Genomic DNA, 23,787 nt, shown 5'->3' with positions numbered 1-23,787 from the left:
CATGGGCTTGATCCTCCATTTCCACCAAGCTCCCACCTGCTGCTGATACCTCTGTAAGGTGGGCTACACTTTGGGTAGCAGGGCTTAGAAGAGAATGAAGATTACTCCGTTTCTATTTAATTACTTGAATCACCAAGCCCCAGGCTCTGAGCCACCTGCTGGTGACCCCCATCACCCTAGAAGTTGTGCTGTCACTGGTCTGCTTTCTTTTGAGCATTTTCTCATGATCCGGTGGGCATGGAATCCTCGGTGTTATTCTTCAGCCTGAAAACAGAAGCAATGAAAACCTCGAGTTGTCCAGGAAGAGCTGGATTTCTTTTTGGTTCAAGCTGATGGAATTTAAGGGAATTTTACTATATTACCAGGGCTTCCCTTGTGGCTCAGCTGGTCTCTGGGTTGGAAAGATCTCCTGGAGAAGGGAAGGGCTACCCACTCCAGTATTCTGGCCTGGAGAATTCCATGGACTGGATAGTCCATGGGGTCGCAAAGGGTCAGACATGACTAAGTGACTTTCACTTTCCTTTTCACTATATTCCTGTTACTCCTGTAGGGATGCTGTAGTTATCTATGACTGTTTAAAATCACAAGTATTTCTCATCTCTGAGTGTCTGTGGGTCAGGAATTCAGGAGCAGTTTAGTTAGGTGGCTGTAGCTCAGGGTCTCTCTTGGGGTTGGAGCCAAGAGGTGTGCTGGGCCTGTGGTCATCTGAAGTCTTGACTGATTCACTTCCACCATGGTGTACTCACGTGGCAGAAAGCTTCAGTTCTCTTCTAGCTGTTGGCAGAAGGCCTCAGTTCCTCACCACATGGACCTTTCTGTAGGACTGCTTAAGTGTCCTCAAGCAGAATGAGTGACCCGAGAGAGAGAGAGAATGAGGAGGAAGCTGTAGGGATGTTATGACCTGGTCTCAGATGTCAGACATTACCACTTCTGCTTTATTCTGCTTGTTTGAAGCAAGCCACCGAGTCCAGCCCACACTCAGATGGAGCAAATTAAGCTCTACCTCTGGAAATGCGGAGTATCAGGGAATTTCTCCACTTTTTTGTGTGTTTTGCCTCACCGCATGGCTTGTGGGATCTTAGTTCCCCAACCAGGGGTTGAACCCGCCCCCTTAGCAGTAAAAGCATTTGAGTCCTAACCACTGGACCACCAGGGAATTCCCTGTGGACATGTTTTGAAACCACCACAGATGCCCCCCGGCCAAAGAACTGCTGTGGTGGCTGATTCACGTAAGGGATTGATAGCCCTGGCTTCCGCTCTTCTCAGGGGATCTGTGATGCAGTGTACATCAGAGACTCCACTCCTTGCAAAGATCTTTCAAACTGGAGCCTCAACAATTCTGTGGTCACAGGGTCCACCCAGCTACTTGTGAGAATATGAAGCAGCCGTAGCACAGCGCCGAGAGGGAGGAATAACATGGTGATGAAGAGCCGACCTCCGTCTTGAACTTGAATCCTGGCTCTGCCATCTTCCAGTTATGTGCCCGTGAGAAAAACCGCTGAAGCCTCAGTTTATCCTATAAAAAGGGGACAGTAACAGTATCTGTTCTCAGAGTGGTATGTGCAAATTAGCTGAGAGGCTGCAGTAAAGTATATAATTCCCGGACTGGCAGGTGCTAAGTGCTCAGTACACATCAGCTGCTATGAGTTGTTCTTGAGAGTCAGCCTACTTGCACCTGAGGTGAGAGCTCCCTGTTCTTACACTTTATTCAAATTCTGAGAGATCTGGTTGACCTCTGCCCATAACGAGGGCTGTTCCACATAAGGACAGGTCCACTGGCGAACAGAGGCAGATCCCTCCCACGGGCTCATTCCTTCCCCACATTTCTGCTTATTTGTTCGTTGGTTACTTACTTACCTGTCTACCTACCTGCACTGGGTCTTAGTTGCAGCATGCAGGATCTTCAATGTTTGTTATGACATATGGGATCTTTAGTTGTGGCACGTGGGATCTGGTGCCCGACCAGGGATTGAACCCGGGCCTCCTACATGAGGAGCACCAAGTCTTAGCCACTGAATCACTAGGGAAGCCCCTTGCTTCTTAAGAGACATCAGCGAGAGTCCGAGGAAGAGGGCGGCTCTGTCAGCCCCTCTCTTACGACACAGGTTGCTTTGTAGGTGCTGAGACTGGAGTTGGCTCCTTCCAGAGCCCAGCTCTGGGCACAGTGCTTTTAACCAGGAGATACCATTTCTGTTTTGAGCTGCAGGAGGAAACTCACAGGTTGTTTGGAATTGAACCTCAAAATCAGTTCAGGGCAAAGTGCTTGAAAGAGTCTAGTCCTCAGGGATATGAAAAATGTATTTGTTCTGGGACATGTTTTGAGATTTTTGTTTTAATGTAGTAAAAGTGTCCTGACAGATTTTTGATAGGCTGATATTATATATTTATGTCTTTAAAACAATCAAAGAAATCCTTTATAGTTTATTCTGTTTTCTCTCCAGGTATTTAGTCTTCCTGCAGATCAAAAGGGATCTCTACCACGGCCGCCTCCTCTGTAAAACATCAGATGCTGCCTTGTTAGCAGCTTATATCCTTCAAGGTAATGACTTTTGACAGGATAAATTTGCTTTTCATGCTAAGTACTGATTACATTATTTCAGTTACCACAGATGACTACTTCTTGGATATAAACAGTATCTAACTTGAAACAGAGTCCAAGTTAAAGGACTTTGCCTGGACTCCCTTGATCCAAGAAGCTCAGACCACTCAGCCTCAAGATGTCTGTACCTCAGGTCTTTCTGGAAGCCCCTTCAAGTCATTCAGACTCTGTTTGGGTGGCGGGGATGGGGCGGTAGGGAGTGTTTCCCTGCACCCTTGGTTGATAAAGTTACTAAGCCTCTGGAGAGTAATCCGAATCTGTTTGTTTTGGTTTTTTTCTGTCCTTTTGTGCAAATCTCAAAGATGTGAAGCGCCTTGGGATTCTGGTGTCAGTTTCAGAGACTTTCCCATTCTAATTGCTCAAAGTTGAAAATGTTTCCAAGTTACAAACCCATTTTCTACACACAAATAAGAGTTGGGGCTGTACCCAGCCAATACCCAGACTGGCTTTTTGTTTTTTTGCAAAACAGAGGGAAAGGTATGCACTCTTTATACATCATCCCTTCTCCTTTCATGAGATGCAGGAGACTCCTAAGTGCCACTTCCTGGGCTTCTCTTAGTCCTTCAGCCTGAAACTGTCACTGGGTTATTTTGGGCCACAGCGCTAACATCGTGAAGTTTCTCCCAAAGAAACTGAACTTGTAATCGGAAATCTGTGAACTCCAGGAAGCTACTTTGTGAATAGAACCTTAAAAAAAAAAAAAATGCTTGCCAATAAGAAACTAAAGTTCTTCCGGCAAGAAAAATGTCACAGCTGCGTTATGAATGTAACAGTCATTCTATTGCAACTTTGACTTCTGAGACTCCTGTTTAAAAAAAAAAAAACACCCAAGTAGGAAGTCTAGAAGGTGCTTGCTAACTTTAAGGGACCCAGAGAGATCCCTTTCATTTTTAAAGGAAAACCTGGTCCCATCTAAGTGAAATTTTTTTTTTCTTTTTTTTTTTTTAGTTTTTTATTTTTTAAATTTTAAAATCTTTAATTCTTACATGCATTCCCAAACATGAACCCCCCTCCCACCTCCCTCCCCATAACATCTTTCTGGGTCATCCCCATGCACCAGCCCCAAGCATGCTGCATCCTGCGTCAGACATAGACTGGCGATTCAATTCACATGGAAACTCTGGTCTTTTCTTTCGTTTTACCCTGACGGCCATATTGAAATTTGTTTGTTTGTTTTAAAAGAAGTCACTGATATCCAACACTGATGTTTCCCACTGGGAGCTTTCTAAGTAAAATTATAATAAATGACCCCATGGCACAAGGTCATTTCAGACATTAAGCCCCAGGAAACCTTTAGTCTCTTTCTGCTGCTGCTGCTGCTGCTAAGTCGCTTCAGTTGTGTCCGACTCTGTGCAACCCCATAGACGGCAGCCCATGAGGCTCCCCTGTCTCTGGGATTCTCCAGGCAAGAACACTGGAGTGGATTGCCATTTCCTTCTCCAATGCGTGAAAGTGAAACGTGAAAGTGAAGTCGCTCAGTTGTGTCCAACTCTTAGCGACCCCATGGACTGCAGCCTACCAGGCTCCTCCGTCCATGGAATTCTCCAGGCAAGAGGGCTGGAGTTGGGTGCCATAGTCTCTTTCTAAATGGTAGAAATTCCCAAGTAATTTGGAAGATAGTATCAGGAGACTGGTGCCACAGAACAATACTCAGTTGTGAAAAAAGGGCACAGTTTTTTCCTTAATATTTACTCCTCACTCAAGACTTCTCACCTGCACTGGCTGTGGTTCTCACTAGGGAAGGAGAAGAGACAAGCACACAGCGGCTGAACTGCTCAACACCCTTCCTCCTAACACGCACACAGCGTTCCCTGTGGAATGCTCCGTGTGGAGAAGGCTGGGTTCTGACCTGGAGACACACTGTGAGGAGTAGTGTGGGCCCAGTGACCCCGCGAAGTTCACTATCTGAGGTCTCAGCAGTTAGGGGATGGACTCCAAATTTTCAGGGGGAGAAAGCCCAGCCCCACCCCCACAGGGAACGGAGAAGTCAGCCTTGGGACCCGATGCTCCTGAACTCCGTGGCACTCTCTGGTTACAGCCGGTCTTCCCGCTCTGCAGGCTTCTCTAAGGGGCCTGGCACCTGGTCAGCCCTCAGTGAGTAGTTACTCAAATATATTCACTTGATCTGATTTGGACCCAGAGCTGAGTTCTGAGTGTGGGTCGTGACTCAGTCATCATTTGGCTGTGTCCCTGCTAAAATAAAATCCTCAGAACGAGACTTAGGTTTCGGATGTGGCCGAGGCCCAGAAGGCTCTGATCTGATCCAGCTCACAGTTTCCTTTGCTGCCGCAAAGAGCTTCACCCTCAGGCTCTCTCCTCGTGGCTGAATGGATGTGGGCATGGGGCAGGGGCTGCTCTTTCACAGCAGTTTACCTGTGGTGGTCTCAGGACATAGGCTCAGCTCCACTCTCTCCACGTGGTCTTGAAACCAGCACAGCCAATGGACACAGGAGGGGAAACAAAGCCGGGCCTGCTCCTGAGACCTGCCCTCCGCCCCGCCCACAGTCGTGCTCAGGACCCACTGTTCGTGGCAAATGTGGTGCAGACTTTGCCTTCTGCTCTGCGTGTTAGTCTCCTGTTGTGTTGCCAGTGACAATTTACCTGTCTCCACAATTGTTTCCTCTGCTTTCCTTTTGCAAGCGGAGATTGGGGATTATGACCCAGGAAAACACCCCGAAGGCTACAGCTCCAAGTTCCAGTTTTTCCCTAAACATTCAGAGAAGCTGGAAAGGAAGATTGCTGAGATTCACAGGACAGAGCTCAGGTGCGTGTCCCACGGTTCAGGCCAGGCCACTGTCTCCCCCACGGCCCAAGCACACGTTGTCTGCTCCGGTAGACCCAGCCCTCCTCACTCCAGGATGTAACCATGTTCCAATCTCAGTGATCCACTGCCTGTACAACCCTAAGGCTCCCTCTTCAAGAACAGTGGTGTAGGCTGAGGCTTAAAGGCAAGAGAGATGCTATATTGTAAGGAAAACAGAGAAGGATTTGCCTCTGAAAGGTATTTGCTTCACTAAGATAAATGGAGAGGGATCAGGCCGGGTTGGGGGGGAGGTCGGGGGAGGGCAGTAGAGGGATGTGGAGCAGAAGCATGAACTGGGGAAAAGGAAAACAAAAGAAATAGCAAAAGAGAACCGAGAGGAGGGGTTAGGAAGATGGGTACACCTCCACCCCTGGTCTGTGACTTCTAGGTCAGCAGATAGGATTGAGCAGGGCCAGATGCTCTGGGCGCAGGGAGATTCCTGGCTCAGGGGGTGTGACTTTAACATAGCCTCCCTCGACCCCACACCGCTGTACCCAGGGAAGAAGGGGAGATGCAGCCAGAAGCAGGAGGTAACTGCCCTCCTCAGATTGTCCTAGTTCACCCAGATATACCCAAGTCCATAAAAATAGTATCAATGCGTCCTTTCACCCATATGAAATAGGGTTTTCTACAAAGGTTGATTTTTATTTAAAAAAAAAAACAAAGGGGTATTTAGGCTCTACTTTGTATGGCATGCTGGAGCAGACGCTCAACTGCTCAACTGTGAAGAAAAAATTTACATATAATACAGCATATTAATACAGTACAATTTTTTTAATATTTTAACATATTTTTGTAACTTACCTTTCTGGGGTAGGACAGTGCTCAAGGGGAGGGGGGGAGAAAAATATTCCTAATGATAATATTAAGCTTAAACTAGTTCCTAACTGATGCCCTCCCCCCCCAACAAAACCAAAAAAATCCTTCACCTTCACTCAAAAATTTTACCAAGAAATATGTCCGCAAAGCCTCCTTACTTTTATAAACAGACCTCCTGCCCGCTGTGTGGCCATATTGGACCCCACCCCGCCTAGAGGAATGGAGACCCCTGTCAGAGGTGGAATCCCAGCCCCTCCCACGACTCCTCCCATCACTCTTGGCGAATAGCGGCCCCTTGTGGTAAAAGTCAGAATAGACACACATCATGAGGGCGTATGGCTCATTCAGAGAGACCCGGGGTCTCTGCTGGGGCTGCCTGGAGGCGCTGCCAGGAAGGTTTTAAGAGATGTCAGAGCACTGGGAACAGTCCTCCAGAAACCTAACAGAAGTCAGGGGGATCGCCCGGGAAACGATGCCCACTTGGAGGACCCCAGAGGGTTGGGCTGACTCCAGGGGTGAATGGAGCCCAGGGAAGCCGGGCAGCCTCCTGCCAGGGAGCAGCGCCTCCCTGGAAGGGGCGTCGGTGCTCAGTGGCCTCTGGGGCCTGGCTTTCTGCCTGCTGTGCCAGCGTTTTCCCAACACCTTCCCCATGTCTCAGGTGCACTGGTAGAGGTATGCACAGAACCCTCACTGCTCACACAGGCTCAGCCTCATCTTCATCACCTAAAACTGGTCTGCATTTCCTCTTTCCGGCTCTGAGATCCTTGAGGGCCCCGGCTGTGCATTAAATTCTATGGTGTGTTTCACACCTGGCCGCCCAAAGGCTGCTGGGGTGTTAATGGATTGCTGCCTCTCCACAGACACGGGCGGGAGTCGGGGACAGCTCCTCCTTGGGCGGGCTTGTCTTCCTGCCCTGCCATAGGACTTGAGGCAGATGATGAACTTAGAGAGTTGCAGTCCTGTCCAGCAGTTGTCTGAGTTCTTGACTGCACAAACTACCCACCCCCTCCTGTCCCTGAAGCCCTCCCCCACATCAGTGGAAGGACATCAGCTTGCCAGGGTGCTGGACACTGAGACCCCGTGTGACCCTGCCTGCCCTGGTCCTATTCGGAGCTTGTCCATACCTCTTCCTGCTGAGGAGCCAGCAGGAAGGGGACGATGCCCAAGGCTCCTCCTTCAGAGGGCTTGGTTCCAGCACTGGTTTCTTTTTCTGTTTGTTTCCTCTTCATAGTCATCACCTTGTGGGCAGACAGAGCTATTGCGAAGTCTGGGGAGCTCAGCAGCGGCTCTCACTGCGTCTCTTTTCCCCAGTCCCATGTGCCCTTCTGGTAAAGGAAGAGGGTTAGGCAACAAGATACACAGGTCCTGTGTTAGTGTCTCAGTCCAGATCAGATGGCCTGCAGCCAGCCTATAGATGTATTTTTTCCTGCCCCCATCATATTTAAAACTGAGAAATGCCACATAAAAATCAGTGTATCTGAATTCTCTTTAAAAATCACACCTAGCAATGCTGGGCCCTGCTTTCTAACACTACCATCTTGGAGCTGGAGAGCAGCTTCCCTCTTTAGATGGGGTGGCATTCCCAGTTTGCCATAGTCCCCACCACTCCCTATGGTGTTACACTCAGCCCATGTCATTCATCACACTGCCTGCCTCACTCTGAAGACATCTGAGGGTTTGACCCTAGAAAAGGGTCTGTGAAGTCAGTCCTAGGACAGAGCCAGGAGCACACCCCATGAGAAATAGTAGCGTGAGAGACCCTGGGCACTTCTTAATTGAGTTCATCTCAGGGAAGCCTATAGGAACAGGAAATCCTGAATCGCTTCATTTTCTTTATTCCAGTGGTCAAACACCAGCAACTTCAGAGCTGAACTTTTTAAGGAAAGCGCAGACATTGGAGACATATGGAGTGGACCCCCACCCGTGTAAGGTAAGGCACCCCTGTGGCTGGAGACTGCACCGATTTTGCCCCCCGCCCACCAGAGGATGACAGGCAGGGAGGGACCTCATGCCTGCACCACCCCCCCCCACCCCCCGCCACCCTGCCCTTCAGTACTGAGATGACTGACTTCATTAGTGACAGAGGGCAGAGAAAACGTCTCATTGTGAAAACTCCTCTGGATTCCACGCTGCGGAATCTTGTGCCACGTCAGAGCTGAAGCATACAGGCACAGTCTAAATAACAAATCTGAAACCAGGGCCCCCCTTTGGGAGCCGTGGGTAATTCGGTGGAACTGAGGAGAGGCGGAATGTGGGAGCCCCGCCCCTCCCAGGGAATGATCAGAGGAGCTCAGCGCACGGCCCACCCTTCCCTGACCCGTAATCTAGTTTCTGTCCAGGAGTGGGTTTTATTGACTGTAGAGCGGCAGTGGAGTCGCACTTAATTCCATTATGCGCCTGTGAGCGGGACAGGGACCAACCAGCCCGCGAGGCTCTGTCCAGAGAAACCCTCTGTAATTACTCACGCGCGTCTGGCACTTGGGAGATGAGCTTGGGCAGCCGCAGACACTGAGCAGAGAGGTGGAGACCGTGGCCCTCTCTCCCTGTCTGTCTGTGGCTGGATCCCCGCACGTCATCTCATTCCAGCTCTGACGCTTCTGGTCTCTGCCTCAGTCCTCCGGATCTGTGCCTCTTTCTCTCCACTACAGGAGAGACCCCAGTAAAACTGAGTCTGAACGTTGACCTCTCGTTCCTAAAAAGTGAGGGGCAGTGTAGGCTTCCAACAAGAAAGAACAGAACAGAAACCAAAGAAGCCAGAATTACCTTTCTCGTAGCCCCTTGGTGAGGAGATGCTCTTGCATAGGATTAAATGCCAAAACTTCAGTTAACTTTGAGAACATTCTGGCACTCAGAAACCTGGCCACCCTCCCAGCTCGACGGTTCCCTGTCCACCAGCACAGCCTGCTGACAGATAACCCGTGTTCTTGAGGGCCAACACTGTCAGAAAACACATTCATGCCAGTTTATACCCCCCCAAAAAATGACATACGGATATGTGCAAATGAATTAGCAAAGCTTCCTGAATGATGCCTTCTGCACCCCCAGCACAGTTTAACTTGCATCCACTGCTTGGATACCAATGGCAGAGGGCTACAGAGAACCAAAGAGAGCTTTGGGGTCAACCGGCCTTGGCTTTAGTGCTGGGCCCTCCTTACTGGGGCCTTCAGAGGCTTCTCTGAGCCTCCCTTGCCTTGTCGGTGTGAAAGCCCTCAGCAGATACCCCTGAGTCACTTCAAGACCTTAGGAGACACCGCTGCCTTCTTTCCTTCTCCGCCACCCTGCGCATGGCTGAATTTGCTCCACGTCTTCTCACAAGACTTTCAGGATGGAGCGATTTCCTCGCCAAGAAGCGAAAGCAGAATCGTCCCGTTTTCCAATGGATTCAAATGAAAACTGGTAATAAAATCAGGTACCACTTCAGGAGAAGACACTGGAGAAGCACCAAGCTGGGTCTTTCAGGATCTCGCACATGAAGCGGCACACATTAGGCTGTGTCAAGGTCACTTGCATCTTATCATTATCACTTTGCGAGCACGTACTGTCTGACCTGCTGGGTATGTTTTATTGGCAGAATGATTTTTCTCTCTGTCAAGTGTTTCTGCACTAGTGCTTCTGGCTTAGTAATAAACACGTGAGGCCTTTTGTTGGGGGGAAAAAAAAGACCCAGCTGCCTAAAGATGAATAAGGTCAACTGAAGATGCCAGGTCACCTCTGCATGTGACCCATCTGTTTGGTCCCTTTGAGGAGAGGAGGGTCCCTGGGCAGGGCCGTCACCGGGTGGCGTGTAACCTGAGCATGACAACTGAGTGGGATGGGTGAAGGTCTCTCCTGTTGTTTCCGGAGATCTGGAAGCCAAGGAGCAGCCCGCTTGGTGTGCAGCCCAAATCCACATGTACCCTGGGACTGGGGGGCTCCTGGTCAGCCCTGTCTTTGAGCCTGTCCACCATCAGACAGAGGTGAAGGAACCAGCGTTCATACCAGGCACTGCACGAGGCCCAGTCCCATGTATCACATCATTTCACCCCCGCGGCATCAACTCCAAGAAGCGGGGAGGGAGGAGGGGCTTGTGGCATGCCTTCCCGGGCAGGCGCACTGGAACCCCTTCACATTATTTTCTCATTTAATCCTCATGCCAGCACTGGGGTGTGGATATTATTCTTCCTGATTTATAGACAAAGAGCTGAAGGTTCTGGCAGGCCACAGTGCGCAAGGCCCTGAGTGGCAGAGCAGGAATATGAACTAAGGTCCCTTCCTGTTGTGCATCTCTCAGGAGCAGAAGCACCCGGACTTCCTTGTGAAGTAGGTGGGAGCAGTCACCTCGCTGGGCTTCCACTCCCGTGTTCCTGGGCTCCATACTTCTTGCTGGTGCAGGGCCCTGCTGCAGGCCCCACAGCTCATCTCCTTGGGCTCCAGCTCAGGATGTCCTCAGCCCTCCTGGGCAAGAACAGTCTGGGAGCCTTTTACTCTTGCCACTAAGTAGAGTCACTTTGGTGATAGGCTACCAAGCACTTGCCTTGACGTTGCTACAAGGGGAGCCGAAAGAAGCTGGAGTGCTCAGTGTAATAAATACTGATGATTTCTATTAACAGAGAGGCAATTACTGGGCCCTGGGAATCTGGGGCACGCAGCCCTAGGGAGGACAGAAGAAGAATCGTTTCGATAATTAAATGAGAGCAGAACAAGGCTTTGGCTGGGCTCTGTTCTCCTGGACTGATTAAGAAGCTGCTGTTCTTCCTGTCCATGCTGATGGTTTCTTTCTGACCAGGATGTCCTTGCCTGGCCCTGGGACTAGGAAGAGGAGATCCTACCAACTCTGGGTGGAAGAGCCAGAGGGCTCCTCTCTAGCTAGCTGTCTTAACTAATACACGAACCCTGAATTCGCAAAAGCTATCCTGAGCTCTCTGCCTTTCCCCTGGCCCCCAGCTCCCGGCAGAAGCCCCTAGCAGACCAAGCCTACAGCTGCTGGAGGAGAAAAATGGAGCAAACCACTGATGGCCCAGCCTTGTGCCTGGCCCCCAGCCTGACATCTCTCCAACATCAGGGGACACCATCTTGCTCCTTTCAGGGAGCCTGAGCCTGGTGCTCTGCCCTGGTCTCCAGACTGTGGCCCCCTGCCCTGCTGAGGTTCATGGGCTGGTCGAACCCATCACATGAGCCCCTTCTTATCATGAGTTTTGAAGGGACCATTTATTGAGAGTCGGCACATGCCAGGCACATACACACAGTATCTCATTTCATCTTTACAACTCTGCTAAGAAGACATTCTTGTCTTCTCTTTAATATAAGAACACTGAGCTTTGAGGAACTAACATGTCCAGGGTTACTGGCAAGGACGGTACTGGGACTCGAAGCTTCGTCTCCGTGTTGTCGTCTTTCAGTGGTCGTTCATAGTCTTCCACCTCGGAGAAATGGCATTTATTTAGGAACAAAGCGGGACTCACAGCCACCTCTGATCAAGAGAGGACAAAAAGGCCTATGAGACTTTTGAAATCATCGTAGAAAAATGTAACAGAAATTGATGAGGTGGCTTTATGCCTGTTCTGTACAGACCAAGAAAAAAGTTGACTTCAGCAGGATCTAGAGTAGATCAACCACACAAATGCAAGGTTGTGCCGTTTCCTTGCTCTTAAAGTGGGATCTTTTACTTTCATAATCCAGCTGCGTAGGCTCCTCTCTAAGTAAAGCCACCCCCCATCTTGACACATCACCCCCTTACCTCAGAGAAGCAGAACAAGAGGGATCAGTGCTGACTCGCCTCGCCCTCAGCTTGGCCCCTCTTGGCCGCCATGCAGGGAATGTTAGGTTTCCTGCCCAAATGGAAGGCTTGACCGAAGTCACTTCAGTGGCAAGTTCCTGCCAAGGTGTGCATTTCTGAGCTCTCACGGCTGCATGCCAAGCCTCTTGGAGGGGGCTGCCTGCTCTCCTTACCGCCACTGTACATTCTTGTGGCCGTGTTTTTTGTTTGTTTATTTAGACTTCTTTTTTTGGGGGGGATATGCCTCATGGCTTAGAGGACCTTAGTCCTCCAACCAGGAATCAAACCCATACCTCCTGCAGTGGAGTGTAGTCTTAACCACGGAACCAGCAGGAAAGTACCATGACTGTGTTTAAGTATGTTGAAACTGGCTGACTCTCATGACTGGCTTAGTGTGAAGGTCCCCCAGCTCCAAGCTCTTTCAGGAATGGGCATCACTGTCTGGAAGAGCATATGCAATCCTCTTTCCTAAGGTTTTTTCTGTTTCTTTGTTTTTTAAAGAATAATAGAGGCTTCATCCACCCAGATTGAATTAGTTTCGGTCAGGTCCAGAGGAAGAACTGTGTGACCTTAAGCGGCATTAACAACTGAGAATGCTGTGGTCCTGACCCAGTCACCCCCAGGATGTCCTCGGGGTGGGTGGCAGACAGAGCCTATTTCACTGTATTCAGAGGTGGGTCTGAGCAAAGGTGGCCCGGTGTCCCCATTTCCAAGAACCTATCAGGACTGATTTCTAAAAATCCTTTTCTGGGCAGAGTGATCATCTCAGGGTGAACAGCTGATGACTGATGGATGCAGGTTAGATCTCATGGTGGGTTCCATATGAACACGTGAATGACTGCAAATCCATCCCCTCCCCAAAACACCGTTGGCCTTGTCCTGGCAGTACGTCATTTAGGCCATCTTCCTAAAATCATACAGAAATAATATTTCTTTTTTCCTTTTTTAATGATTTTTTAAATTATTTGGCTGTGCTGGGTCTTAGTTGCTGCACTTGGGATCTTTAATCTTCGCTGTAGTGTGCAAGATCTTTAGTTACGGCGTGTGAACTCTCAGTTACGGCCTGTGGGCTCTAATTCCCTGACCAGGGATGGAACCTGGGCCTTTGCATTGGGAGCGAGGAGTCTTAGGCACTAGGCCACCAGGGAAGTCCTGAAAGTAGTATTTCTTCAAGTCTATATGGTGGTCCTCATCTGTAAGATGAGGAAACTGAGGCCCAGAGGAGCAAGGAGGTTACGGAGCAAATTAAGCATCGCTGGGGTCCTGAACCAGGACTGAAGCTCCTTCCACAGGGCTGAGGAGCAGGATGGCTGTAGAGCAGGGCTGGTGGTAACTGCTCTGTGGCTGGCAAGACCTGGGTGTTTACTCCACTTCCCAGGTCACTAGTGGCGCAGTCCCAGGGGTGCTGATTGCGCCACCATGGAGGGGACAGGCAGGAAAGATGGCTGAGACGGGAGCCTGGGAGACAGGGTGCGGCCGCCTGTCACTTCCCTCCCTGTCCTCATCGCCTTCTCTTGTCAGTAACTCATCCTTTCACATAGAAACCCCAGGGGCAGGCTCACAAGGAGAACGGCTCGTTAGAGGAAGGAAACCGGGAAGCTTCCAGAGACGGTGTTGGTGTGGCCGCCTGTGTGTTTTCACGCTGGTCCAGGTGTGAGGTTTCATGCTGTAATCCAGTCCCACTCCTCACGTGCAGAGACAAGTAGCAAACCTCCCAGCTGCCTGGCCCCTGCCCAGTGGGTGTCAGGTGCCAGGGCCTTGCAGCAGCTTTGTCTGCAGCTGTTGCATCAGAAGCAGTCTGGATAATTGCTCTCTTCAAATGAGAGGATGAATGGGGATATAGCACAGGTGCTATTATTATTTATTGGAATAAGTAATATTTACCGGCGTTTAATCGGGGTTTCTTAGCATGTTTGCTCCCTGTTCCTAGTCAGCCAGTCTGGTCAGGAGAGACTGTTTCTAAGTCCAACACATCCTTCACTCGGAGGCCAGCCCTGGGGTATCTGGATGGTGCAATGACCAGTGCCAACGCAGGAACCCAGCTCATGGGAGGACCTGCCCTTCCCTTCACTGTCACCACAGCGATCCTCACAGAGGTCTGACTCCTCCAGCCCGCCCAGTTAGTGCTGGGCCCCCTGGCACACTCTGCATTGCGTGTAGTGCTGACGTTCAGCCGTTAGCTCCCACCACCAAGCCCTGGTGACAGGCAGGGGGAGGCCCAGCCCCATGGCCTCCCAGTATCTCCATTCAGGTTATTTTTAAACAGCTTTTTGCTGTGCCCATGGGTTGAACGATGCTGTGTTTGCAGCCAGGTGTTGGGGTCACAACAGACCGAAAGGAAAGGACAGTAGCAGCTGTGCACTCGTTCAAATGTTTGCAAAATGTACTACTCTTGGCTTATTCCCTGGCTCCATTGTTCATGCCTGTAACCCTGGCTCGAAAAGACAGTTTTAGGGCAAAACTGTACTTTTTTCTTGAGGCAAGGCCCATGAGGCCCTGCAGAGCCCCCACTGTTCTCAGGACTGATCAGGCTGAAGGTCTGCACCAGTGAGGCAAAGCTGGGAGGTGGGAGTGGCTAGGAGAGCCCCGCAGCCACAGCCCCCATTTGCACGCATCACACCAGGGGCCCGACTCCAACCCTGTGACACCATCTGAGTTGTGTCTCAGATGAGTGTCCTGCAGTCCCATTCAGTCAGCATCCAGGCATGATTTCTGGCCCCCTGCACACCCTCACCCCCCAGCAGGACAGATGCTCACCTGTGGCCATTATTAGGAAGGAAGCACCTCTGAGAGGATGTACCCCAGCATCCAGTGTTCTGGGCCCCATCCCAGCCTCGAAAAGGCCTGGGCCTTCTGGAGTCCGTTTCCCACAGGAGGGAACCAGGACCTACAGCTTCTGCCGCACCTTCTCCCCTTTCTGCCTAGCAGAGCCTCAAGCCTCCTGTTTACCAGCTCAAAGTGACAGGTGATCTCTTGGTGGGTTCAGGCGACACAGGGCTGGTGGTAGCTGTTCCACTTGGCTGGTTGCTTTTTATATTTTCTTCAGCTAAACTTTCCTGAGGGAGTCCAGTGTGTTAGGCCATCATGATACTGATTACTGCTATTCTCACTCACTCAGAGCTGCTTTCTTTCGAAATATAATTCACACATCAAAACAATCCATCCTTTTCAAAGCGTGCAGTTCGATGGTTTTTAGCCCGTTAACAGTTGTGAAACCATCACAACGATTGAATTTTAGGGCATTTCCGTCATCCAAAGAAACCCTGTACCTCTCAGCTGTCACTCCCCATCCCCATTTCCCCGTAGCCTCTGGCAACCGGAAACACACTTTTTGTCCGTGGATTTGCCTGGACATGTCATATAAATGCAAGCGTATGCCGTGTGCTCTTTGATTACTGGCTTATTTCACTTAGCACAGCGTTTCCAAGCTTCACCTGTTGTTCATTCCTTTTTGCTGCCAAATAATATTCCATTGTACGGACATGCCACGTTTTGTTTATTCGTCTGTCAGCTGATGGACACTGAGGTTATTTCCACTTTGCAGCTGCTATGAATAATCCTGCTCTGAATGTTCACGCACAAGTTTCTGTGTGAACGTATGTTTTCGGTTCTCTTGGGTACATAACCTAGGAGTGGAATTGCTCGGTCATACGGTAACTCTACGTTTAACAATCTGAAAGAACACCCAAACTGCTTTCCAAAGTGACTGGACCATTTTACAGTCCCCCCCAGCAATGTGTTCTCTGGATATTCACAATAGCTTTCTAAGACTGGTATTATAATCTACAACTTAAATTAAGGCCACTGAGGCTCAGGAAAGGTAAGAAACTTGCCTGTTACTTGCAAATGCCAAGCTCTTCCCTCTGTGACCAGTTGCCAAGTATTAACCCTGTATCCTCAGAGGACAGCTGTGCTCTTCACCCTTTACCTCTATGCCTGCACCACCCTGATGGGAAATCTTTATGTTACAGGACGTGTCAGGAAATGCTGCATTTCTGGCCTTCACTCCTTTTGGGTTTGTTGTTCTGCAAGGAAACAAGAGAGTCCACTTCATTAAATGGTGAGTATCTTCATTTCCAAAACAGGCTTTTTACCCCTCACCAGCTGGGGAGGGCTGTGGTTCCCATGTCCTTTGTCTGTGAGTGGGCGAGTTCTGGTTCTGAACCCTCTCCTAAGCCTTGCGTCCATGATGGTAACTGGTGAAGGTAGTGGTCTCTTCTAGGGATCCTATTCTTCCAAAGGGGTGTTCCTGAGAGCCATCAGCCTCTCCAGAGAGAAAGGGTGTGGATACTTGGTTCCTATGTAGGATGAGAGGTCTAGAGCTGGAGCCAGTGTCAGGGAAGCAAAGTTCCCATAAGAACCGAGTCCTTGGGACTGACCTCCACTGGGGGCCATAGCATCTCAGGGAGGGTCACTTCTTACCCACTCTCCTAACAAAGGAGGGCTTGCAGTGACCCCTGGGGCAGACAGAAGTTACCCTGGTGCTCTGCAAAACACCCTCCTCAGACTGAACCCCTCAGTGGGCACTGCCTGTGGGAACAGATGCCGCTGTATCCCATCCCTTCAGGGCTTAGGGGTCCTCGGCCTCCAGAAGTCACATGCCTACCCTTTGTCCCCTTCCACTCCTGTCTCCAGCAGGCAGGAGCCCCCGCTGCAGCTGCACTGACCGCTCCCTCCCTGCCCATCTGCCGGGGTCTGTTCTGCGGCAGAGCTCTGTGAGCTGAAGCCACAGACTCTAGTTTGTTGATGGACACGTGGCTCTCCAAGAGACTTTTTCAGGCACATGCAGACATCGTGCAGCCTCATCAGACCATGCTGCACATTCTCCTTGGCCCCTGCGACCCCTGAACCTCCCTTTAGGCTGAGAGGTCTAAGCTGGTCTGCTCCTCAGGGGCTTGGACAAGCATCTTTCTTTGGCCCAGCAGGGCTAGCCACGGAATCCCACTCCTGGCTCATCCCCTTGGCCTTCTCCAGAAGAGCTGGTGGGAAACCCAAGGGGAGAGCTCTCCCTGGCGAGCTTTCTGCTGGGGGTGCTGCAAGCCAGACACCCCCTTTCCAACCCTCATGACTTTTATGAAACTTGGAGACACAGTCATCATGAGAGTGCTTGCGAAACTGCTCCCCAGATGTGCCCGACCAGGCCACATTCCCCAGAAAACCCCTTCCCAGGGTGGGCCTGCTGCACTGCACTAACTGGGGTGCACCCCAACACTCCCGTTTCCCGACCTTCCCAAGTTGGCCTCACTCACTCACTGCACTCTAGGTGAAGATGGTGAGGGTTCGGGGACTTCTGTCCAACCAGATCTTTTCAGACATTGAGCAGAGTCAGGCACTGCTCTCCTCGTGAGGGGCACTTGCCGCGTGGAGCCTCTGGGTGGTCTGATGTTCCCAGAGCACCCACGTCCTGGCCACACTCCAACCAGGCCAGCTGTCACATGAGGCAACTGGTAGGGGACATTTTAGCTAAAAACACGGAGGACTCGCCTGTTACCGGGGCCGGTGGTCCCTAAAGGACCCTCACCCTCCAGAAGCCCGACTGCAGCTCTCCAGGATGCCCCAGACCCTCTTCCTTCTCTGGCTTCTCTCACAGCCCACTTCTTCAGGAAGGCTCTTCATCTCTCTCAACGTCAGAGTAACAGATGTCAACTTCAATCTGACTCCCAACAGAAAATTTTCTACTTTCCTACCTTGCTTGTTGAAGCTGAGATGATCCATGTGCTTATGTTATCAGTCGATTGATAAGTACGGTATTCTGTACGTGTGTGAGAGGTGGATTGCCTGGGAGGGAGCCTTACAGAGAAGGAACCCCATGTGGCTCCTATGAGCTCGGAACAGGTGGCCAGAGGTGCGAGCTCTCATCCTGACCCGGCGGTGGCTTCCAGGGAACAAGTGGCCTTCCTCTGCCCCACGAGTTTTGTCCAGGAGTAAGCCGGGTACACTGTTCTCACCACCTTTCTGCTGCCTTTCTAGGATGTTGAGGAGAGCTCCCTAGAAATCGCAAAGAGGAAGAAGCCAAGTGGAGGCAGATATGCATGGTCAGACCTCCCTGCGGGGGGAGAGGGTAGAAAAATAAAGACTCTGCCCCAGTGAGGTAGGAGGGGGCCTTCGGGCTCCACAGGGAAGCTGTCAGGCAGATCAGCAGAAGGGAAGTTGAGGCCTTGGTCGACGCGGAGGCCTGGTCCTCTGGCTCTCAGGGACAACCACCTAAGCTAAGACCCTGGTCCGTTTTTCCACTTTGTAAATGTCACCAAGGCTGAGAGCAGGATGTGGAGGTGAGGTCGAAGCCGTGCCATGTACAGTAACCATGTCACTTCTTCTGATTTGTGTCTGTCCTGCGGGCGATGTACCCCAGTATCCTGTTTGCCTCTTTTACTGCAGCCATTCACTGGGCTGGTGGCTTCAAGGATTTTTCTACACAAACCCCTAAGCCCCTTTCCTGGTCAGTACGCTGCATGACTGTTCCATGTAATCTGTCCTCTCTCTGGTATGTTGCCCTGCCCCCTCCCCGAGATCGTCTGACATTTGTCTGCATTAGACTGCATTCTCCATCCAGTGGCACCGTCACCTGAAAGACTCAGCTCCCTCAGAACCCGGTTGCATTGTTTCTCATTATTTGCTGTATCTTGAACTTTGGCCTCATCAGCTACCTGTGGCATCTTACATTTGACAGTCCCATCTAGATAATGCACCTGTGTTATGAACCAAATCCTGAAATGGCCCAGGACCACTCTACCTAGACTCACTGCCCGTGCAGACGTTTCCCTTTTACAGCCACTGTTGATGAGCCCGAAATCCTCCTATCACCCTATTATGATAGAGTGATTGACCAGAAAACTGTGGATTGAACTGTTTCAGCAACTGTTCTCTAAGGCCCCTGCGCTGCTGTCTTGTTTCGGTTCTAGTTTTGGCTAAAACTGTGTCTGTGCCTGGAGCCCCTTCCAGTCGGGGTGGGCTGTGCATCTACGAGACTTAGCTGTGAACAGGCAGCCCCCAGCGAGCTGACGGGCGCTCTCTTTGTGCTTCTAGGAATGAGGTGACCAAGCTGAAATTTGAAGGAAAGACCTTTTATTTATACGTAAGTCAGAAAGAGGTGAGTGCTTGTTTCCTTCTCTTCAGGGAGGGCTTGGGCTGAACCAAGGTGGTCCACCAAGGTAGAGCTAAGCCCCCTGCAGGCTAAGTCAGGAGCAAGGGCAAGATATGGAGGTGAGGAATGGAGATGGCTAGGCCCTGGAGCACAGGTACTTCATCAGGGATGCTGGTGACCCCTAAGGTTCCATACCTAAGTAAGATTCTTTTGATTCCATATGAAAATTCCAGGAAGATAATAAATACCCCCCAAAAGAGAAAAATTCCAGATGAGACTGCCACTTTCTCTGGAGAGGGCTCGTCTCGTTCACGCTAGGCCAGCAGAGACTCACTCTGATGGGACCCGACTGCCAGGTGTGCCCTTGCACACTGACCTGAGCTCTGCCCGTGGGTGCTAAGGCTTCTCTCCCCACCTGAAGCCGGTCCCCGGGAGCGGTAGGGAACCCTCAGACAGCCCAAGGGTCAGTGTCCTGGCCCACTTCGCCCTTCGCGTCTCCATCCACACTCAGCTATTCCTATGTGGGATTTTTTGTAGGAAAAGAAAATTATTCTCACATATTTTGCTCCAACTCCAGAAGCCTGCAAGCACCTCTGGAAGTGTGGAATTGAGAACCAGGCCTTCTACAAGTGAGTGGATACCTGGGGTGGGGACTGCCTTGATCAGGGCCAGAGTCAGAGAATCAACTTTTAGAGCAGTGATGGTCAGGAAACCAAGAAACTGACAAAGGCGAACACGAGATGACAAAGCTGGGCCTCCTTATAAAACCCAGAATCCTTTCCAGGTGACTGTACCGGCTGGAGGGTCAAAGCTGAGGTCTGGGAAAGTGCCTCAGCAGAGCTGCCCAAGTGATGTCCTTGGACAGCTGCCCACCCCCCCATCCCTGTGGCAGAGCACCTCTGTGTCTTCCTAGGGGAAGGCTTGGGCCAAAGAAAGCCCATGGGTATCTGACTCTAAGCTAGCCCTGTGGAGCCATTCAGAGGCCTGGGCGGCCCAGAATACAAGAGCTCCATGAGGGAGCAGTCACAACCCAGAACAGTTTCCTAAGTCTTGGAGAGACTCTGGGGCCCACTCCCCAGTGGGTGGCCTGCTGCTGAGCTGGAGCTGATGCCCAGCCCTTCCTGCTGTGTCACTGACAGAGATGTTGCCAGTGACAGGCCAAGTACCTAGGAGCCCGGCGTTGGGGTAGCTGGAGGGAGCAAAGACTTGTCTGTTACTGAGATACCAGCTTTGGGTCAAAGGCAAGAGCACAGCTTACCAAATGATTTTGTCAAGTTGTACTGAGGCTTTTGTGCCCAGTTTTAAGAAAGTGGTTATAAAAGCATCAGGAAGCAAAGAAATAGCCCATCAAGAAACTGAGGTGATGCCAGAAAAAGTTTGTTTCACTAAAACTCTTGGCCTTGTTTTTAAAACTGAATGTAATGATTTATCCCTTAATAAGCTGCATCTTGATCAGAACAATAAAGACGGAATGTGTAGCATTTACCTCCTGACAGGCCATAGTTCTCCCTGTCAGGGGAAGGGGGCTGGAGGGGGTCGGGGACCCCATCCCCGCCACTCCAAGGACTCTGCTGCCTGCTGTGGGATGTCTCCTCCCTGTTACCAGGGCCCGAGGCTGTTCCTTGGGCAGGTTTTCTGAGCTGTGTAATAACATCTGTGCATTTGATAGCAGAATTGGGGGGAGGAACTGAATCGGCAGCCTGAACTCTCACCTGAGTGGGCTTCTTTCTTCTCATGGAGAAGGCACGTGGAAGATTTTCATGTGGTCCCGTTTCCCTCCTATTCAGTCCCTGGCTGTCCAAGGAAAGCCAGGAGAACGTCTCAGCATCGTTTTTGGAGGCCTGCCTTTGCTTTTCCCTCTGTGCCATGGTCTGAACCTGTGCCCAAACTCAGTTTCTGAGTCTTTCGTGAATTGGTCTCCACACCCTGACAGCATCCACAGTGGAAACCAGGGCTGCTTGCCACTGTTTTCCACTGACTACAGACTAAGTATTAGAAACCTGCATCCTGGGTCCGATCCCCACTTGTGCCCAGTCTCTAGCTCTGGCTTCACTCAGCATCTGCCATGCACTCAGATCTCTGCCTTGCGTCTGGCCTAGGGTTTTACAAGGCGCTGGGTCAGACTCAAGAACGTGTTCAGATAAAAATATAACTACGTATCTGACACGTATTAAATATTTTGAAGCAAAAAAAAAAAAAAAGAATGTGCTTATGCAGGAGGGCAGGTAGGCTCAGAGGCTCGTGGAGCCCTGACACAGGTGGGGATGGTGTCCCCAGGAACTGCTGTTCCTGGATATAGGGACGCCTCCCTAAATGTTCGCTGACCACTCAGGACAGAGACTTTGGACCAGATGGGTTCCCAGCTGGGTTAGTACGACATGCACCCAGGGCATGTTGTGGGTGGAGTTGGGTCTTAGGAGATTCAATCTGGGGAGCTCTGCCCAAGCTTCCTTGTCTAAGTGTGAGAGGACTAAAGAGGTCACAGAGGTCACTCAAGAGGATAGATAGGCTGTCCAGAGCCTATCCACTGTCCACAGCCTCGGCAGCGGTGTTAATAGGTATTCTGAGAGAGGGTGAATGGGTCCGAGTTCAAATAAATGGTGGAACCTGTACTAAAGGTCAGCTAGTTGCTTCATTTCAGGGCTTTTCAGAGTCTCTAAAGTGATACCACACTGTAGGTTCTCCAAGGAGGAGACAGAATAGGAAGGCAGACTCTCCTCTCTTCTCCACCCACAGTTACCCACATATCCACATGGACTCTCAGATGCTGGGTCTGGAAGGGACTCCTGAGGTCAAGCAGTCCCAGCTCCACTCTTTTATAGAGAAGAATGGGAGAGGAAAGAGACCTGCCCGGGGCACACTGCTAACCAGAGACCTGGCTGAGATTCAGCGGGTGGCATTCTCTTACTCGGCCAGCCCCTGGCCCTAATGTTTGTTCTCTTGGTCCCCCTGGGGAGCCCGTACACTCCTGATACGGAAGCAGGATGCAGCCTGCCCGCCCCCAGCACTGAGGCCCAGAGTGTGGCCCTCAGGGGCCAACGGAGAGTCAGAGACAAGCGGGGCTGTGAAGGGCCTTTTCCCAAAGGGTTTCCTCAAGTAGGCTTTGGAAGGAGCTGGGGGTGCGCTGCCTTAGGCTGTAAGGCCTTGCAGGCCATCTGTCACACTGGACTTTGCCTTGCTGCAGGCTGGAGAAGTCAAGCCAAGTGCGCACAGTGTCCAGCAGCAATTTATTCTTTAAAGGGAGCCGGTTCCGATACAGGTAAATAGTGACAGTAAGTAACCACTACGGACCTATTTTCAGACCCTTCCCTGGAGCACAGTGGCTCGGTGGTCCTTACCCTTGAGAACAGAGATGCTGGGAACCTCCAGAAAAGCCTGTGGTTTCCATCTGGTTCTCCTATCTCCTAACCCTTTGACTATTTCCTTCTCTGCAGCTGTTTGCCTGTAGGGCTTGACAATATATATCTTCTCCTCCTGCTCTTATAAAAGCAGCAAAATAAGAACTGTAACAGTGATGCCTCTCATTTTTGTCTAAAGATCTTTTTTTTGAGGCAATATTTTTGGAACATGCTGGACAATGAAGAATCATTCTTAAATGAGAACGGAAGATCCCAAAGACTCCAGATAGAGAGCTGTCAGGATGCCTTAGGGCTCTTTACCCCCACAAGCAAGCCCTTCTCAGTGGCCTGAACATTGGGATGGGTTAGGCCAAAGAGGCTACTTCCCAGTGCAGCCAGAGTTATCTGAGATCGTAGAGAGGAGCGCGCCCTGGAACACTGTCTCATTTCCTGCCACATGTTTTATTTTACTACTTACAGCGGCCGAGTTGCAAAAGAAGTAATGGAGTCCAGTGCCAAGATCAAGCGGGAACCGCCAGAAATACACAGGTAGGCTGCCAGGGGCTTACCCCCAGCCAGGTCCCAGGTCAGATCTCAGGATCTCAAGTTGAGCGCTATGAAGATTCTGGCCATGACAGCTCCCAAACCAGGCAGGAAGCGGAAGAGACCAGCCTCGGCCAAAGGCCTGGGGAACAGGCTGACCCTGGTTCCCTGAGCCCTGATGGAGAATGCGGGCAGGTGGCTGAATGCAGCCCAGACAATAGATGGGACCCAGGAGCCGCTTTCCTGGGTAATTCTCTATGTGATCCCAAGTCCTCAAATTAGTCACAGACCTCAGAGGACACGCCCAAGCAGCAAGATTCCATGGGTTCTGTAAATAACCCATGAAAGGAAGTCAGTCACACTAGGTCTGAACGAGTTTCAGGGTCCGTGCTTTATGTGTAGGTGTAAATCAGGCATGTCCAGGAGTGCATCTCCTAGACCCTGACGAGACCCGGGGAGGAGACGATTGGCTAAGGCGGCTGGGCTGCCGCCAGCCTGACCTCTGCGAATGGGAGAGGTCATTACTCCTGTCTTCACACGGAGCCGCAGCCCCCAGCAGCCCCTGTGGGAAGTCAGGAGGCGCTACAGAATCGGTCTTCGGCACATTGTTAGGAGTGCCGCATATCCTGGGCTCTACCTCCCCGACAGTCCTGCCCAGGGACTGGTGGCACCGTTGCCACACTAAAGAAAGGTTCTGGTGGGTCTGGGATGTTAGGAGGTTGACAGGTTTGAAGTAGTATCTCTGACTGGGATCCAGGGACTTAAGGCAATAATGATTTTAAAAAACAAAACTTAACACAGCCAGGCAATTCTATGTAACTAGAATACAACTAGTCAACTCTACAT

General features: G+C 50.9%; 1 protein-coding gene and 1 pseudogene across 5 annotated transcripts in view; both read left to right on the top strand.

The window, feature by feature from the left end:
- The window catches only part of FRMD5 (FERM domain containing 5), a 325,536-nt gene that overhangs the window by 291,859 nt on the left and 9,890 nt on the right, over positions 1-23,787 (top strand). For 3 of the 5 annotated variants that reach the window (XM_027957326.3, XM_027957325.3, XM_060401885.1), the window contains exons 5-12: positions 2,442-2,539; positions 5,240-5,363; positions 8,064-8,151; positions 15,948-16,036; positions 19,003-19,066; positions 19,598-19,689; positions 22,245-22,319; positions 22,879-22,947. In XM_027957326.3, coding sequence (XP_027813127.2) covers positions 2,442-2,539; positions 5,240-5,363; positions 8,064-8,151; positions 15,948-16,036; positions 19,003-19,066; positions 19,598-19,689; positions 22,245-22,319; positions 22,879-22,947 — 699 coding nt within the window. The other 2 variants (XM_042235374.2, XM_060401886.1) reach the window with 2 other exon arrangements.
- On the top strand, positions 9,532-15,941 carry LOC105603209 (large ribosomal subunit protein eL39-like; annotated as a pseudogene).

Source organism: Ovis aries, chromosome 18, assembly GCF_016772045.2.
Source record: "Ovis aries strain OAR_USU_Benz2616 breed Rambouillet chromosome 18, ARS-UI_Ramb_v3.0, whole genome shotgun sequence".
Classification (NCBI taxonomy): domain Eukaryota; kingdom Metazoa; phylum Chordata; class Mammalia; order Artiodactyla; family Bovidae; genus Ovis; species Ovis aries.
Note: the sequence above shows the minus strand (reverse complement) of the source record. Positions and strands in the feature narration are given on the sequence as shown.